The sequence below is a fragment of the Schistocerca nitens genome, chromosome 1 (assembly GCF_023898315.1).
Source record: "Schistocerca nitens isolate TAMUIC-IGC-003100 chromosome 1, iqSchNite1.1, whole genome shotgun sequence".
Lineage (NCBI taxonomy): Eukaryota > Metazoa > Arthropoda > Insecta > Orthoptera > Acrididae > Schistocerca > Schistocerca nitens.
In genome coordinates, this window is record NC_064614.1 from 949,159,317 (window position 1) to 949,178,068 (window position 18,752).

General features: G+C 36.4%; 1 protein-coding gene across 1 annotated transcript in view; it reads left to right on the forward strand.

Annotated features, from left to right (window-relative positions):
• The window catches only part of LOC126194520 (leucine-rich repeat serine/threonine-protein kinase 1), a 405,923-nt gene that overhangs the window by 345,444 nt on the left and 41,727 nt on the right, over positions 1 to 18,752 (forward strand). Inside the window, exons 37-40 of the mRNA XM_049932772.1 lie at positions 4,817 to 5,068; positions 9,246 to 9,387; positions 9,511 to 9,620; positions 14,104 to 14,226. Coding sequence (XP_049788729.1) covers positions 4,817 to 5,068; positions 9,246 to 9,387; positions 9,511 to 9,620; positions 14,104 to 14,226 — 627 coding nt within the window. The remainder of the gene's footprint in view (positions 1 to 4,816; positions 5,069 to 9,245; positions 9,388 to 9,510; positions 9,621 to 14,103; positions 14,227 to 18,752) is intronic.

Sequence of the window (18,752 nt, forward strand, 5' to 3'; positions counted from 1 at the left end):
TCACCCTCCGTTCACATCAGAGACGATGTTTATGGAGATAAGCATCGACCTAATGTAGCAAAAACGTGATTCATGCAAAGTGCTGACACATTTCCATTGATTGACAGTTGAATCTCGATGGTCCCATACCCATTGCAATCATAACTGACAATGTCATTGGTTCAACAGGTGAACGCATGTGGTGTGCTGTGGAACTCCATCTTCAGCAATTTACGATGAACGGTATGCTCCAGAACACTTGTGCGTGCACGAGCATTGTGCTCTTTTGGCAGAGGTGCCGCAGATCACCATCTATCATACTTTACAGAGCAGACAAGCCTCCAAACCCCAGGTTCAATGAAGAGTCATGAACATCCAACCATTTAGCGTCTATTGTTGGTTCAACTTTCCTCCTACCTCTTTCAATAGATGCACATGACAATAGCACGTGAACATTCGGCCAGCTTTGCCATTTTTGAGATACTTGTTCATGGGCTCTGTGTAATAATAATCTACCCTTTGTCAAAGTCGCTTGTCTCAATGGATTTGCCCATTTGCAACCCATATCTTCACTAGGTGATCCTCCATCAACGTCTGCTCCGCTTACATACTTTTGCCAGGCCATCACATGCCCACACCACCACCTGGTGGCATCCAACGTCGCAGTGGGCAGTGGTCATGAAGTTTTGGCTTATCAGTGTATATTGCAACATTTCGAGCTGAAGATCTCATCCTTTTCTGCTAAATGCATTCTAAATACATGTTTTCAATAGCCTTCACAGCGATGCCACCCTAGCATCAGGTGATCAACTCACATGTTTTTAATACATTTTATCTGGCCTGGTATCCCAAACGGTTGTCACAAGTGGGCTCATGTGTGCCTTCAGAATTACCATAGTAAGATATTCTGTCTTTTGCATGTGCCAGTTGGAGATTTTGTAGGTATGACAACACACTTTGTGCATGTACACATGGATGTGGTAGATCCACTTCCACCATCAAATGGCCAGTGCTATGTATTAACTGCAGTTGATTGTTTCACTTGTTTGTCAGATAGTACGCCAGTTGACAGCACATTGGCAGAAACACTAGCCTTTGCCTGTGTGTCAAATTGGGTATTGTGCTTTGGATGTCCACTGCACATCACAATGGACCACAGCTGGCAATTCAAATCATAGTTATTTACTCAACGTAGTAAATTATGTGCCATCATAGGCAATCAACAACCATCCAGGAAGCAATGTCGTGATCAAATGCTGGCACAATTCTTTAAAGGGCTGGACTGATGTCTCATTAACAACTGCCTTACCCATGGTCTCGCTTGGTCTTTGCACTGTGTACAAACTGGACTTTAATTCACTACCAGTAGAGCTAGTGTACGATGAAGCACTCTGACTGCATGGTGAGTTTATCGACCCAAGTTCTGTACGACTACCTGACCACAACCAATCAGACTTCATTTGTTGCCTTATGTAACATATTGCATGCATTTTACCATGTCAAGTGCCAAGTTGTGGAAGGATAACTGCCTACATGCATTGGTGACTTGCAAAAATACACGTCACGTTATGAACCAATGATTTCAAACCACTGCTACAACCCTCATACAAAGGGCCATATTGAGTCATCAGAAAAGGAGCACAAACTCTGGAAATACTATTTAATGGTAAGGTTACTATGGTCTCAATTGACAGACTGAAACGTTCAAACATTTTTCCAGGAGTGTCGCCAACACTCATGCTGCAAAACCAGCCACAGCTCCAACCACAGATGCAACCATACAAACCGGATTTAGTATCTGATCAAAGAATAAGTTCTGGATGTTGAGTGCACTTTTGTGCAAGATTTTTGGATGATGCTCTGCCTCCAGTAAGGTGGCTGATGGAGTGCTAGATCACTGACTGCTGTCTTTGTCAAAACTGTCAAGATTTCACATGCCAGCTGCCACAGTTACTGATGTTTGGGATCATTGATTCATTCTTGTTGTGTCTTGTGACATACTGTGAAAGTGTCAGGGTGTAAGAGCTTCATTGCAAATAGAGACAGATCTCTACGAGCACTAATTTAATGCAGAAAACTGGTCTCAAGTTCTTACACAATATCTTTTTCTGTTTACATTAATACAGGGCCCTGAGTTTGATTCCTGGCTGGGTCAGAGACTTTCTCCATCTGGGGCTGGGTGTTTGTGTTGTCCTCATCATTTCATCACTCGGGAAAGTGGCAAGACTGGACAGTGAAGAGATTGGGAATTTGTAGGGGTGATGATAACCACACTGTTGATCGCTCCACAAACCAAATATGATCATCATCATCATCATCATCATCATTATCATGTTTACATTAATAAAAGTCTGTTATTCCTGGTACATTGGATGCACACCCGGAGAGCATAATTAACATAGAGATTATTCCTCATGGAATTGTCATACAGACTATGCTAAAATGTTTCTCATATGCACAGAAGCTAATAAAAGTTAGACTGTCTGAAACAGTCAAGGTGATCAGCATTGTTTGGAATAGGTATGCTCAGCCAGAGAGATGCCCAGTAACCTGAAATCATAGAAGCAAGAAAAGAGAAAAGTCTAGATGATTTCTGAGAATTCATATTCTTTGAGAATTCTGGCAAAAGTTTTTTCCTTGCTATGTACATTTTCCATGAAGATAACAAAAAAAATGAAAGCATTAATGTTGTTTTTGTGGAGCAACAGCAATTATTCCTTTCGTTTTATAATTTATTCATCTCTGAATACAACGTGGAGAACCAAATGAAGTAGTACAATGCTTGGAACAATGGACTGTTATTTGGGAGGAGTGACCACCAATTCATGTCTGGCTTTCCAGATTTAGGTTCTACTACAGTTTCCTTAATAATATTAAGGTTCGTACTACAGATTTTCCTTTGGAAGATACATGGGCAATTTCCTTCTTCATCTTTATTGAATACTATTACTATTCTGTTTATAATGACCTCATCTTCCTTCATTTTTTCTTCAAACAAAAGAACGAAATACACCCAATCACACTCTACATTATGGTTCACAAAATACTTTTTCATACAAAATGTAAGGTCAGAGTATAAACTGATATTTCAATGAATTACTGTGGGTTACTCAGGTAATGGTTTACACCACTGAATTTTCTGCACTTATTGAAAGAACAATTCACACAAGTTACTACAGTCAGTGCAGGTATACATTTAGTGTCCTTTCCAGGATTATTGCATTTTTATTGCAGTGATAGAAGTTGGAGAAAGCTAAAAGATTTGAAAACCAAGACAGTCTTGATAGTCTCTGATCAACTGCTTTTGGTCCATGATAAGAAATTGTGCTGGATAACTAATTGACATTGAACAAACGACCTCCATTTAATGATAAATAAATACCATCTTCAAAGATAAAATTACTTTTCTGTTGCTGCTTACTGAATATCAAAATCTGTGGGTCCATTTTCAGGTACAGGTAACAACTGAAACATTCTGTTGTATTATGTGAGTATTTTGTGACTGAAGGCGGCCTGTATTTATCACAGAAGTGTCACAGCAGCAGTTGTGAAAACTTCCATTATAGATCAAATGAAGCTTTCAGTTTTGAGGAAATGCAATATTACCATCATAACACTGTTAATTAACTAAGCTGACATGATCTTGGAGTATTGCTTATGCCTTTTCTGAGAGACTTGACCATATTCTACGTCATTCAGTAGCTAAATGGTTTAACGTAGGAGGTCAGCTCCCTTAAAATTGCATGGGTTGCTATATACTTTATTCCTCAGTTACAACTCTAGAATTATTCATGATTGAGCATTAAGCTTGTAGATGCTGAGTAAGTGGTAAGGAGACCAAACAGCTGAGGTCATAAGTCTCTATTCATCTGCCAAGACAGAGGCAGGGTACTCGATATGTCTATGTATAGAATAAATTCATGATATGATTATAATAGAGGGAAACATTCCATGTAGGAAAAATATATCTAAAAACAAAGATGATGTGACTTACCAAATGAAAGTGCTGGCAGGTTGACAGACACACAAACAAACACAAACATACACACAAAATTCAAGCTTTCGCAGCAAACTGTTGCCTCATCAGGAAAGAGGGAAGGAGATTCCCTTTTTCCTGATGAGGCAACTGTTTGTTGCGAAAGCTTGAATTTTGTGTGTATGTTTGTGTTTGTTTGTGTGTCTGTCGACCTGCCAGCACTTTCATTTGGTAAGTCACATCATCTTTGTTTTTAGATATATAGAATAAATTCTGTATGCAAGTGCAAGAAACTGTTCTAATTGTTTTTGTAGCATGTTATCTGAGGCAGAACTTGGGAACAAGCCCACTAATCACCTAGTGGGAAATGGAAAATTGCCTAAAAACCAAACCATATTATTCTAGTTGCAAAGCATGGTATCTTTTGTGTTCACTGCATTGATAATCTTTACCCAGAACAGCAGTTCTGTTGGTTTTAACATGTTGTAATGAATTTTTGAAACAGATCCAGTGATTATTTCAGTTTCTGCTACTTTGCGGGAATAAACGCAAGTAACAGTTAATGAAATTATTTGAGTAATAGAAAGGTCTTTTCTTTAAGTTACTTGGTGACTTTTCTATTATCTATTAATTATTTGTTATATATAGTTTCCTCCCTTGTGCATATCTAAGTTTAAACATTGCAATGTTTTAAAATGTATATATTAACAATGTATGATTATCATGTGCAGTTAAATCTGACATTTGTCTTGGGAAATATACTTTGTTAAATGGTAATGAAATAGAACTGTGTGTGAGAAATTAATTTCATCTTCCTTTCAAATCAGTTTAAAGAAGTTGTGTTTTCATTTGTTGATATAGGCAGCCCAAGGAAAATGGGATCGCGATCCTTTACAGTATGCATGTAAGGCGTACTGTACAGCACGTCAAGAGCTCAACATTCTTCTGAATTTGCGGCATCCAAATATAGTGCCACTAGTGGGTGTCTGCCCACGACCACTCGCCCTTGTGCTGGATCTTGCACCCCAAGGAGCACTGGATGCAACCTTGAGACACTACAGACGCTCTGGTGCTCGCATTGGTGCTTATGCACTACAGGCCATTATCTTGCAGGTAGCTACATTGCTTTAAATGTTCTGTTTGATTATTTTTGAGTAAGTGTTGTAACATAAAGTTTATGTATAGATTTTACTGTCTTATATAATTCCATCCACAAAGAAGATGGTTGACTTTTCCTGTTGACGATGTTCCACAAGTCACAAATTACTTAAAATAAATTTGTGTACTTGACGGATAACCCTTTACTCAGAATGGCAGTTGTATTTTTTTACATGCCATGAATAATTTTTGTAAAAATTACAGTTTTTCTTGCTTTCAAAGCTCTCAGTCAATAATAAAAGTGCTCACAATGAGTCATTGGCTCTAACCAATAAGAAACAAGATACTTCAAGTACTTTCCTTTCTCCTGCCTTTAACTTTTTTATGTTAATTTCAGTAGATTCCTGACTTAGCAATACACAGACTGCATGTGCCATGATTTGTATCATTCCATTATTGGTAGGATGAAAAAGACCAAGTGTGATGACTCAGTGGTAAGACACTGGATTCACATTTGGGATGATAATGGTTCAAATCACCATCTGGACATTGGGTTTTATTAAATTATTTAAGGGAAACTCTGGGTTGGTTCCTTGGAAAGGGCACAGCTGATTTCCTTCCCAATTTTTCCCCAACCTAAGTGTTTGCTCTATCTCTAACCACCTCATTGTCAAAGGTATGTTAAATCCTGATCTCCCTTCTTTTGGGAGGAAACAGATTGTTGGATGTGACACATATGTATGGATTTAGTCACTCTGATTTTGAGATGCCATATCTCATTTCATAGAATGGTGTATTACAGTCATGTAAATATTCCTCATCTGTTGTTGTTGTTTTTGTTGTTTTCGTCATCATCATCTGGCTGAAAGCTAGTCTGGTACAGCACTCCATGCTAACTTCCTTGTGCAAGTCTTGGTTCCTTCTATTAACAAACTGATGATTCCTTGATGCCTCAGGATGCATCTGTATCGTATCCCAATCAATTTGTGTCATAAATAAACTTTTCCTTGATTCAGCAGTATGGAAAGGACAGATAGCTACTCATCTCATAGAGGAGTTTCAGACAGTTACAATGAAAAAGATACTAGAAATAAGACCCTTAGTACCCAGAGAGAGTGACTGTGTGTGTGTGAGTTGTGTGATTCTGTGAGAGTTCTACTTCTAAAGGACTTTGTTCGATAGCTGAAATATTTCTAGTATTCACACTGCTCGTGTGTGACTCAATGCCTGCTCTAGCAATATCTTCAGAATATGTTCTTCCCATATGGTTGTTTTTCCTTGATTCAGTTTGGTACCTTTTTGTTAGTTATCTTATGCACTCATCTGATCTGCATCGTTCTTCTATAACACTATATTTCAAACACTTTTATCCTCTTCTTGTCTGTATTTTCTGTTGTCAATTATACACTTCTATATTAAGTTATGCTCCAGACTAATACTTCCAGAGAAAACTTCCTTACACATAAACGTATATTAGAGGTTACAATATTATGAAAAGGAAAGTTACTACTCACCATATAGTGGAGATGCTGAGTCACAGATAGACACAACAAAAAGATTGTCATAAAATAAGCTTTCAGCCAACAAGGCCTTTGTCGGAAAATAGACACTCACCCCCCCCCCCCCCCCCACACACACACACGAAAATGCAATTCCGTGTGTGTGTGTGTGTGTGTGTGTGTGTGTTTTGTCTATTTTTGACAAAGGCGTTGTTGGCCGAAAGCTTATTTGTGACAGTCTTTTTGTTGTGCCTATCTGTGACTCAGCATCTCCACTGTCTGGTGAGTAGCAACTACTTTCCTTTTCATTATGTTGTTACTTTCCATCCTGGATTTTCCATTGTTATATCGGATGTTAACACCTTTTTCAGAAACAGTTTTCCTTTGATTTCCAGTCTGCATTTTATAGCATCTTTACTTCTGCAATTATCAGTTATTTTATTGCTGAAATAGTAAAATTCATTTACTTCGTTCAGTGTTTCATTTCATAATCAGATTGCCACATCATCACTTAATTTTATTCAACTACATTACATTAACATTACTCAACTTTTGTTGATGTTCACCTCATAACTTCTTTTCAAGGCACTATCCCATTCCATTTAACTGATCTTCTATGTCCTTTGCCATGCCTGGCAGAAGTACGCAATCAGAAAACCTCAAAGTATTTGTTTCTGATTGCTATTCCCATTTAATCAGTGTACGCATTTAACAAAATTGGGGTAGGCTACAACTCTCTCTCTCTCACCCTTCCCACCGGCTGCTTCCCTTTCATGCCTTCGAGTCTTGTAACTGTAGTCTAGTTTCTGCACAAATTGTGGATAACCTTTTACTCCTTGTATTTTTACCCTTCTATCTTCAGAATTTCAAAGAATCTATTCCAATCAAAAGATATCTCCAAATCTACAAATGTAGGTTTGTCTTTCTCCAACCTGTCTTGTAAGATAGGGTCAATATTGCCACTTGCGTTCCTACCTACCTCCAGAATCCGAACTGATCTTCTCCCAGGACAGTTTCAGTCTTTTGTAGAAAACTTGTGTTAGTGATTTGCAGCATGTCTTGTTAAACTGATAGTTCAGTGCTTCTTGCACTGTACAGCACCTACCTTCTTTGGTGAAGTCTTATCGTGTTGTGACTTTCTCAGGTGTCTTGCATACCAAGTATAACAGGATGTTAATGATCAGAAAGGAATGTATTCCAGGTACCCTTTTCCCATGTAGGTCATTAGACCAATAAGTATTCAAATTTTTATTACAAGTTTCAACTTACTTATTAAAAAAAGCATTGTCAAAATAAGTAATCCTGCCCATACATAAACATGCAAACATATGTAAGGAAAAAAAATGAAAGAACTGCAGCCATCATTTTTATGTTATTTTATTATATTGCAGCCTGTTTTTGTGACTCAGTAAACCATCTTCATGCCTTAATTGCTGCTGAGTGGTTGACCCCCATGCATCCAATTGTATACACAAACCATGAATGGTCAACGCCTATGAAGTGACTCCCATAGAATACTGTAAAAGCAATGTTGTGTTTGCAACCATCAACAACCTTTCCACCCCTGTAGTTTAAGGGACTGGCAATTATCACATTCAACTGTTTGCACTACTTTATCTTCCCATACCTAACTCTGCAACCTTATCTCACTTACTCTGCAAAATCAAAATGTGAATAACATGTTGCTACAGATGGTAAATAACTCCTGCACAGGAGACTGTTGTATAAGTTTTTTCACACCAGATGTCACAGCCTTGAATTTATTAAAAGACATTTCCACTTTGCTGTTATAAAATCACAGTCATTTATATTGCACAATTAGCTGATATCAGCAACATATCATTTTCAACTGCTACTCTTACAATCGTAACTTTACACCTCATGTGAGTGTGTACAAATATGTAACTGTCATTTAAATATTTAACCACTGTTGTAGTGGACTTGAGCATTCCAAAATGTTGTTCTCAGTCAAGCCAACTACAACAGTTGTTCAATATTTAAATGACAGTCACACATCTGTACACATTCATACAGGGTGATGGTGTAAAGCTATAATGACAGGAGTAGCACTTGAAAATGACATGTGGTGTTGTGTAATGTAACTGTGTCAGTGTGTGAGAAACAGTATGCTGTAATTGAATGTTATTAAAAGACAATTTCATTTACCATCTTGGCTGATTGGCCACACATGAAACACCCTCTCCTTCAGTATGACAATGCTAGACTACACATTAGTGCTGCGACATCTGCAACAATCTGATGCCTTTGGTTCACTGTCATTGATCAGCCTTCGTACAGTCACAACTTGGCCCCATGTGATTTTAATCTGTTCTAAAACTTAAAGATCACCTTCAAGGACTTATTTTGGTAGTGACGAAGGGGTGCAAGCAGATAATGATTTTATAATAGTCAAGGTGGAAAATGAAATTGTCCTAAAAGAAAACAGTTAAGTGGTAATCTTCAGCCTCTCCCTCTTTCTGCATGTTTCAAAAACTAAAATACTTTTTGTGTGTTTCCAGTGTGTTCCGTTGTTTACAGCATATGCTGCACCTTCAAAATGTTGATATGAAAAATAATTGTATGGTTGCAAACCTCCTGTCCTGATATTTCTGATTTCATTGTAATTTCACATGTTATTCATTTATATTCATTACAGATTCATTGCAAATATATTATTATGTTCTCATTCACAGGCAGCAAAGGCAATAGAATACCTCCATCAACAGCACATTATTTATCGTGATTTGAAGTCGGAGAATGTTTTAGTGTGGGAAATGCCACCACCATTTCATGACGAAGCTGATAACTGTGTTCATATAAAACTAGCTGATTATGGTAGGTTGTATCTCTTAGCTTAGCTTATTAATTTATGCAGTTACTGTTTGGGGAAAAAATATCATTGACACTTCAAACTAGAAGTTAAGACTGACCTTCTCAACAATAAATTCTCTATTTCAGGAATTAGTCGGTTGACGTTACCCTCTGGAACAAAAGGTTTTGGTGGAACAGAAGGGTTCATGGCTCCAGAAATTATGCGTTATAATGGTGAAGAAGAGTATACAGAAAAAGTAAATTTTTGTTTGTCACTTGTGTTCTTAGTAGTATTTAAATTAATCCTCTATTTTCCAAATATGTGTGCATTGAAACATTTTTGCAATGTATACTTCTGATTCATTTCAATTTACCACCTAGTTTCTTTAACTGAAATTACAGAGTATAAATAATGTTAAATTACAAAGGGACAGAATGGTTGTTCAATACTTACCTTTAGAAGGTGTCGTTCCTAATAAAGCCAATAGAAACACTTAAGCACGAAATAAATATGGAATGGAAAGGTATGTCAGAATGTAAATAATTTAACAACTCACCATGTGGTAGAATCATTGAGTTGTTACATTAAGTACAAAATAGTAATCCTAAAATTAAATAACTCCCTAAGATGATTAGGTGACATTTTAGAACTATGTGTTTCTTTCTTAATAAGAATGTAGGATTTGGTAAACAGAAGGGAGGGGGCACAGATCTCTAAGACAATTGGTTGAGAGGATGCCACCTGCTGTGAGGGTAAGGGGGATGTAAGGTAGGTAGTATGAATAATTATAATTGAAGCTTAGTCTTTATGTATAACTATTGGATGCTTCAGGTAGGTGGGTGCAAAGTGTTTTCATTGTTCAGTCACACAGGACATATATGGAGACTCTTGTGATATTGAACATTAGCCAGAAAGAGAGTCCTTTTAATCAAATCAAATATGTATTCAGTTAAAAACTGAAATCATAGAAATATCCATTTACTTTTCCCAGCAAAAATGAAATCCAGTCCTCTTCAGAAAGAAATACAGTAGTATGATTTTTGAGATGGTGTGCCTTTCCTAGACATTCAAATGCAACTTTTTATAAGCTGCTGAGAATTAAAGCTCATTTATTCAGTTCAAATTACAGCACACTCAACCTACTCTTAAGAGGAATTAGAACGGAAAAAACTTTTTTTCACATTTTTGGATTTTTATCTCATTACAAAATTTGCAATTTTCCAAATAAAATGATATATACATCACTTATAAACTCACATGGGAAGTATTCTATTTTATTTTTTTAAGTATAATCTACACCGATTGAGAATGTTAAAATTTATATGTGCATTACTTCAAGATTTAATAAAATTGGTAATTTTTTATATAGAAGGCTGTGTATTGCTGTGTTATAAAAGTTAAATTACGTGTTTGTATTGGTAGCACTGTCAAAAACAGTCGCGTATCATTACATAGTATAAACATGCGTTGTATGTCAAAGTGCTAACGTTTTTCTGAGGAAAAGTGATGAATAGATTGGTAAATCTCTCAAAAACAAAGTGTTTTTAAGAAATGTGGGTTTCACGGTAATAGATTTTTGAGTAAAGGGAAACATTGTATTCAACATGTGGTGTGTGAAGTTACAAACAATGAAATACAGGCAAACTCATCAATATCTAGAGAAACACCCATTAGTGCTTCGAAGATTAAAATAAAATGTTTTGATACACAGTTTTCTCAAAACAAAAGTGATGTAAATGGTAGGTTAGGTTATATTCTGATAGATTTACACATCCTAACAAGGGTGGTAGGTGAATGTGTGTGTGTGTGTGCGAAATATGTGGAGGGCCAATTAGTTTACATGAAGACAGTGAGGTATGAGATGGGATAGCCAGGAAACTTATCATTAATTGTGCCAGTTGTAAATATACTCATTCATTGTGGAATTCTGATAAGTGTAAAGATTTTTTGAAGTAAATGTTAGGTGCTTTTACGGATTGAGGGCTACTGGCAAAGGACACACTGCAGCAGAAACAATGTGCGCCGTGATGAATATGCCGCGCCCACCTTGTAAAATCAGCAAGTGCGCAGGATTTATTGGAGCTGCTGTGGAATCTGTTGCATGTGAGTCAATGAAGGGTGGTGCAAATGAAGCTGAGAAATAAATGATGGTATGACTGACATACCAGTAGCTTTTGATGGAACTTGACAGAAGAGCGGCTACAGTTATAGGAATTCTGAATGGTGGGCTCCATATGGTTCCCAAGTTGTGCAGCGATCATAAACCATAAAATTACCAAATAAGCAGCAACCAGTTGCAAAATCATGTTTTCTTTATTTACTTTTGCAAATCGATTTCAACTGATTAACAGCCATCATCGGTGCTTTCAACGTATATGTTCCCTGAGTAGTAACACTGTCTTAAGCACCGATGATGGCTGTAAATCAGTTGAAATCGATTTGCAAAAGTAAATAAAGAAAACATGATTTTGCGACTGGTTGCTGCTTATTTGGTAATTTTATAGGAATTCTGTTGCTACGGTGACCAGTGTGGAAAGGTAATAGATTTCCATATTTTAATCAAACATTGTTAAAAGTGTAAATCAGGAAATGAAAAGGGGCATATCTGTGACATAAATTATGAAGGAACAAGTAGTGGTATGGAGGCCTCTGCAGCTATTGAAATTTTTAGTGGATCTGTGAACGAAAGGGGAGTGTGTTACACTAAGTTCCTAGATGATGGAGACCCAAAAGCATATAACAGTGTAGCAGCCGCTCAACCTTATGGTGAGAAGATTATCACAAAACTGTAATGTGTTGGTCATGTCCAGAAGAGAATGGGCACCAAGTTGAGGAAGTTGAAACAAAATTTGAGAAGCAAGACACTCTCTGATGATAAGACCATAAGGCACAGGTTGACAGACAAAATGATTGATGAGTACAGCAGCATTATGAGATGGCCATTAGAAATAATACTGAGGATCTGTTGAAAATGAAGCAGACAGTATGGGCTACCATCTTCCACAGACTGTCAACTGATGAAAAACCAGTACATCACCTTTGCCCTCCTGGACCTGGTTCATGGTGCAATTACCGCAATGCCCAGTACTCAAACAGTTCATACAGCCATAAACATTCCATCCCAGCAGCAGTTCATGGATATCATAAAACCTATTTACAGAAATCTGGAAAATCCTGATTTACTGAAGAAGTGTCTGCATGGTCAGACTCAAAATCTCAATGAGTCATTCAATAATCTTATATGGACTCACTTACCAAAAACAATTTTTGTTGAAATTAAAAAATTGTATTTCCAAAAGCAGTGGCTGAAATGCAATTATTGTAATTCAGTAGACTCAAAACATACAGTTTAATGTCCAGTGAAAGTTTCATGTCAATGGCTACAGTGGTTCCTGAAATACAGGGAAGCCAAGTCACTAAATTTAACATTGTCAGGACAGGGCTTTCCAACTCCCCTTAAGAGAATGCGGATATGTGGCTCATGTGAGCACATCACAATCTTGTATGTTGAGAGTGTGACATTGAACTGAGCAGTAGCACATCACAGTCTTGTATGTTGAGAGTGTGACACTGAACTGAACAGTAGCACATAACTTCATATCCTTCATAACAGCAAATAAGGAAAAGGGTGATGCCCATGTCACTTCTCTGTGCCCTGTTCCTCATAGAACATTGTTTCAGGTCTGATCAGACCCAGTGTACAGCAACCATACATCTCCTTATGCGCTGTGCACTGCACATGTACAGGATGCGTTCCCTTGATGTGTGCTCTTGCTTAGCACTACCTGAGAACTTGCAGCAATATAGGACAATAGTGAAACTATACATAGTATAAAAGTACATACAATGCACTAACACAAAAGATCATATTTTTGAGCATCAGCTCCTCCCTTCAATCTGCTCTACTGGTACCTTCATGCTATTTCTTTGATCTGACAAATATTTATAGAGTAAAAGACACATACCAGTTCAAAGTTTACTATTTTTACTTTTGAAATATAGACTGTGCAAGTAATTTGAGTGTCCCACTAGTGAAATGCATGAGGAATCGCTCCAGTGGTGTGTATTTCACATGCCTATCCACCACAAATAACTGACATCACAAGATTGTCCTGTTATATAAGGTGTGGGCACGATTTCATCTCTCGTATCTTGAAAACAACAAAAAAACTAGAATTTAGTTCATCTCAATTCCAAGACACTTAAAGGATTCATTTGCTATCATTTTTGGAGAGATTTGGAGTCATGTTTTAAAACAAAAACAGAGCACTGATCTTTCAGATAAGTTATTTGAAGAGAGAAAGTAAGATGAAATACCTTATATTCAGGTATTTAGGTAAGATCAAACATTGGAAAATCCAGAATGGAACATAAAAAAACTATAATTAAAAGAATAGTTGCTACTCACCACATAGTCAATATGCTGAGTTGCAGAAAGGTGCAACAAAAAGGCTATCAGTAAGTTAGCTTTCGGCCTACAAGACCTTTGTCAAATCAACTATCCTTTTCATTGTGTTGGTATTTAGGTAAGATTACACAGCTACTTTTTTCTTATAATTACTTCCTGTTACTTTCAGTGTTGAACAACAATCACAATATTTTTGGATTTTACTGAACCAATTATCTTGTGTTGTAATTTCTTATCCCATTATGCTGCTGTAATTTTCTCTCTTATTTTACAGTTGAAGGAACATCTTCTGCCATAACTTCATGAAAATATTCTTTTTTTTTTTCTTCAGGTTGACTGCTTTTCATTTGGAATGTTTATTTATGAGCTGTTGACCCTTCACCAGCCTTTTGAGGGACATGAATCTGTAAAAGAGTGCATACTAGAGGGAGGAAGACCACCACTGACTTACAGGGTAATGTTTATTTTTTGGTTTTTCAAGATCTCTTTGCATTTTATGCGAGTTAAAAACATACGCAAAAATAAGTAAGACTTTTCTCAGTAAGCATGAATTTCTCTGCAGTTGAATATATGGATGTGACCAAACCTTCTAAACCAAAACAAAATATGTTCAGAGACAGGCTGAAAATGACATACACATTGATAAAACAAGTAGCCAGAAAGCAAATTTTTAATGTACACAATTCATGCAGACAACCTCTGATTGAAGAAAGAGATACTCAAAAATTGGCCAGAAAATTAGGTTCACCCAGTTGTAACTCAGCCAGTGCACAAAACCAATTATCCTTATTGCATCAGAATATCCAAGGACTAAGGAGTAAGCTTATGAGTTGCTTATTTGTGTTGAAGAATTGCAGTTGAGAAAACCAGTTGATATATTCTGCCTCTCTGAACATCCTGTGGCCGCTGGTATAGATATGTTTAATGTTACAGGACTCAAGTTAGCTTCTTACTTTTGTAGAGAAAATATGGAGAAAGGAGGAGTTGCCCCATTTGTCAGAAACTGTTTTGGTTCGAATAATATTGATATTAATAAATTTTTGCTCAGAGCAGCACTTAGAATCTTGTGCAACAGAAGTAGTATTTCATGAAAAGTCTTTTATAATAGTATGTATATACAGATCACCTTCAGGGAATTTTAACCTCTTCATAAAAAATCTGGTAGCCCTATTGTCCCATGTCACAGTAAAACATAAGGAAATAGAAGTTACCCAGAGAGGTGGCACAGTGGTTAGCACACTGGACTCGCATTCGGAAGGACGATGGTTCAATCCCACGTCCGGCCATCCTGATTTAGGTTTTCTGTGATTTCCCTAAATCTCTCCTGGCAAATACCAGGATTATTCCTTTAAAAGGGCACGGCCAGCTTCCTTCCCTAATCCTATGAGACCGATGACCTCGCTGTTTGGTATCTTCCCCCAAACAACCCAATCAAGGTCATGGAAATAGTGGTTGCTGGTCATGTTAATGTGGATTCATTGAAAAGTTCTGTCAGTGAAAAATTATTGTAGTCAGTAACACTATCATTCAATTTAGTTCCTTCTGTGAACTTTGCAATTAGGATATGTAAATGCTTTGAGATTGCTGTTAATATCTTTGTAGACAAATGTAGGGAAAAAAGTCATATCACAAAATCAGTAGTAAATGGGGTATCTGATGATGACATGCAGCATCTTGTGTTAAATGTTGGAACTTGTCAGGATAAAAAGTCTCTTAAATCAGCGTACAGGAGGGTAATAAATAAGTCAAAACTTGAGAAATTCAGGAAACTGCTCAAAGACATGAACTGGATAGATGTTTACAATACTCCTGACTCAAATGGAAAATACAAAGCATTCGTTAATAAAGTTACCTTCACTTTTAAAAATTGTTTTCGCCGAAAGGTAATTGAAATCACACAGAAGTCAAAAAATAAACCATGGATTACACAAGGAATAGAGATATCCTGTGGGACAAAAAGGTAACTGTATCTACTATCTAGGAACAGCTCTGATGTTAGCATTGTAATGCGTTACAAAGAATACTGCAAAATATTAAAGCAAGTAATCCAGAAATCAAAGCAGCTTTATTATGAGAAAAAGATAACTACATCAGGCAACAAAATAAAAACTGTATGGGATATTGTGAAGACAGAGACAGTTGGCACCAAGAAGGAGATATAAGTTTAAAAAATCTCACATACTTTGGTCACTTTCATTCAATTATGTCATACGGGATCATATTCTGGAATAACTCATCAAACCGAGCAAAAGTTTTTAGCGTGCAAAAGTGTGTAATAAGAATCATTTGCGGTGTAAATTCAAGAACATCTTGTAGAAACCTGTTCAAGGAACTTTGCATTCTAACCACTGCTTCTCAGTATATTTATTCCTTGATGAAATTTGTTTCGAGTAATATATCTCTATTTCCAACCAATAGCTCAATACATAGTATCAGTATTAGGAATAAGAGCGATCTACATAAAGACCTAAAATCACTTACTTTGGTCCAAAAAGGGGTCCAATATTCAGGAACACACATTTTCAATAAATTTCCAGCGACTATTAAAATTTGATTTCAGATAAAGCACAGTTTAAACAGAGTCTTTCTGACTTTTAGATAGGCAACTCCTACTCTGTAGATGAATATCATAACAGAGACTGTTAGGCCAGCGTAAGTAAAAATGTCTGTTGGATTTCAGTTTTGATAGCACTTTGTCACAACAGTCAAGATTAGGTATTTTGTATGTGATAAATTTATTAATAGTGCATAACAATATTTCATTCTGACAGTGTATTAATTCTGTAAATATTAGCTGTTCCAGTTTACTGTGTTGTATTCACCTATTTTGACGGTCTCCTGACATGTGATCAGGGTAGTAAGTATTATATTCAAATGTTTTATGTTTTTATGTTGTACTTTCTGACATGTTCCACACCCACGAGAATCATTTCATTTTTTGGGTCTGTGGAATGAAAACTGAATGTAACCCTATGTAATCTCTTTATCTCCTAAGTTGAAAGATTACCGTGTCCTACTATTGGTTTCCTTATTTCTCTCAGTATGTTATAGCCTTTATACACCTAATTATGACATGCTAATGAATTACTGTGTTGATATAAAGTCAGATGCGAAAATCATAAACTCTATTTTTTACATACATTTTTGTTTTTTCTGTGCTGCTAATCTTACACTATTGTTTACGTGAATTATCATATGACACTCAAGCCTGCTACATAAGTTACCAAAACTGTTCCTAATGTTTTTTTTTTTATCTACAACTGTAAATATTCCATCCATTACTCTATTTGTTCTTATACACAATTGAACTTGTCTCCTCAGTCTTTCACACATCCCACATTGTACTTAATGATGAAGTTGTCTACATGCACAGGAATTACTACAGAAGTTTTTAATTCTGGGAAACTAAATAAGATCTCTGAAGGTAGATGTAAACAAGAAATTGAAATAATAAAACAAACAGTTGTTGCAAATGGCTATAACAGCTCCTTAGTAGACACCCCAAAAACACTCAATAGTGCCAAAGCATTCACATCACAATAATAATAATAATAATAATAATAATAATAATAATAATAATATTGTCCATAAAATCCCATTTGTGGGTAGTACTTCATATCAGACTGCCAATGTCCTCAAATGAAAAGCATAAACATATCATTCACCACTGACAACAAGATTGCACAGACATTACCTCACAACAGCAATGGAATGGTCTCATTTACAAATATACCATCACACCAAAGGCTTATTTCTCCTGTCGGCTTGGGAATATATGTACATCAACTAACAGCATAAATTGTATATCTATCTGCATATTTTTAAAGCATAACCAATGTATTACTCCACCTTTTACTTAGTTATTATGTGAACAGATATAATCTTAAGAACCTTCCAATAAGCAAAAGTTTGCTCTCCTCCACCACTCCTTTCACCCTCTGTATCTGAATCTCTCCCATCACCCTGCCCCTGATATCTCTCTCTCTCTCTCTCTCTCTCTCTCTCTCTGTTTCTGCCTCCATCCTTTCCTTCCTATCTCTGAATCCCAGCTAAAATTATTAATTATGTGTAATTTTACCACTGTTAGCAGTGTAATTATTCTGCTTAAAGTTTGCAACCTGATGTAAACGAGTATAAAATTTAGTCTATATAAACTTGACAGAAAAGGATTTGTACACCACTTGAAATATTTATTCCAACACATGTATTCAGCAACTCAAACAAAGATTTCCCAAACCTTTAAAACTTATTCTGAAATAATAATGATGTTGTTGTGGTATATATTCTTTGTACTTCGAGATAATGTTTCTGTTTTGCTGTATGTTCTTTGCACCTAGTAGTTTCCAGAGACTATATTTGTTCACAAAATATGACAGTTTATGTATGTGGTATTATAACAGAGAAAGGAGCATGTGACCACAGGGGTTATTTTAGTTTAGTTTTATAAGTCTCTTTAATTCAGATATCTGAGCTTGTGGTGACTTTCATTTCCATTTTCAATAGGAGTTAAAAGGCTGGATGCCAGAAAAGTTACAGAATACCCACTTTTGTAAATATTGGTCTGGTTCCCAGGTTCTGCCTTGGTTAAGTGTTTTGTGAACACCTTGAAACATGATGTCACATTTAATCTATGATATACACTAGACACAGATAGGACATGTACATGGGTTCCTCTCTGGGATGGTGAGGGGCAGGGGTGAGCTAGCAGTAACTTTGAAATGTGTTTGGGAGTTGTGGCTTCATCATAATAACAGCATATATACAGGTCTGGTTCTCTGTGTAATTGGGGAATACCATATCGGACCCAACATGACATTCATTGGGTGCAGGACACCAAAATGGATGAATGAATAAGCTCTACAGAATGTTCACAGTTTTGTTAAGTAAGTTGAAATAGATGAACAGTGGATTCTATCTGTGTTACTGTGCTATTATCAACACAGCTTAATGAAGTTTGTTATCAACTTTTATGTTGTTTTT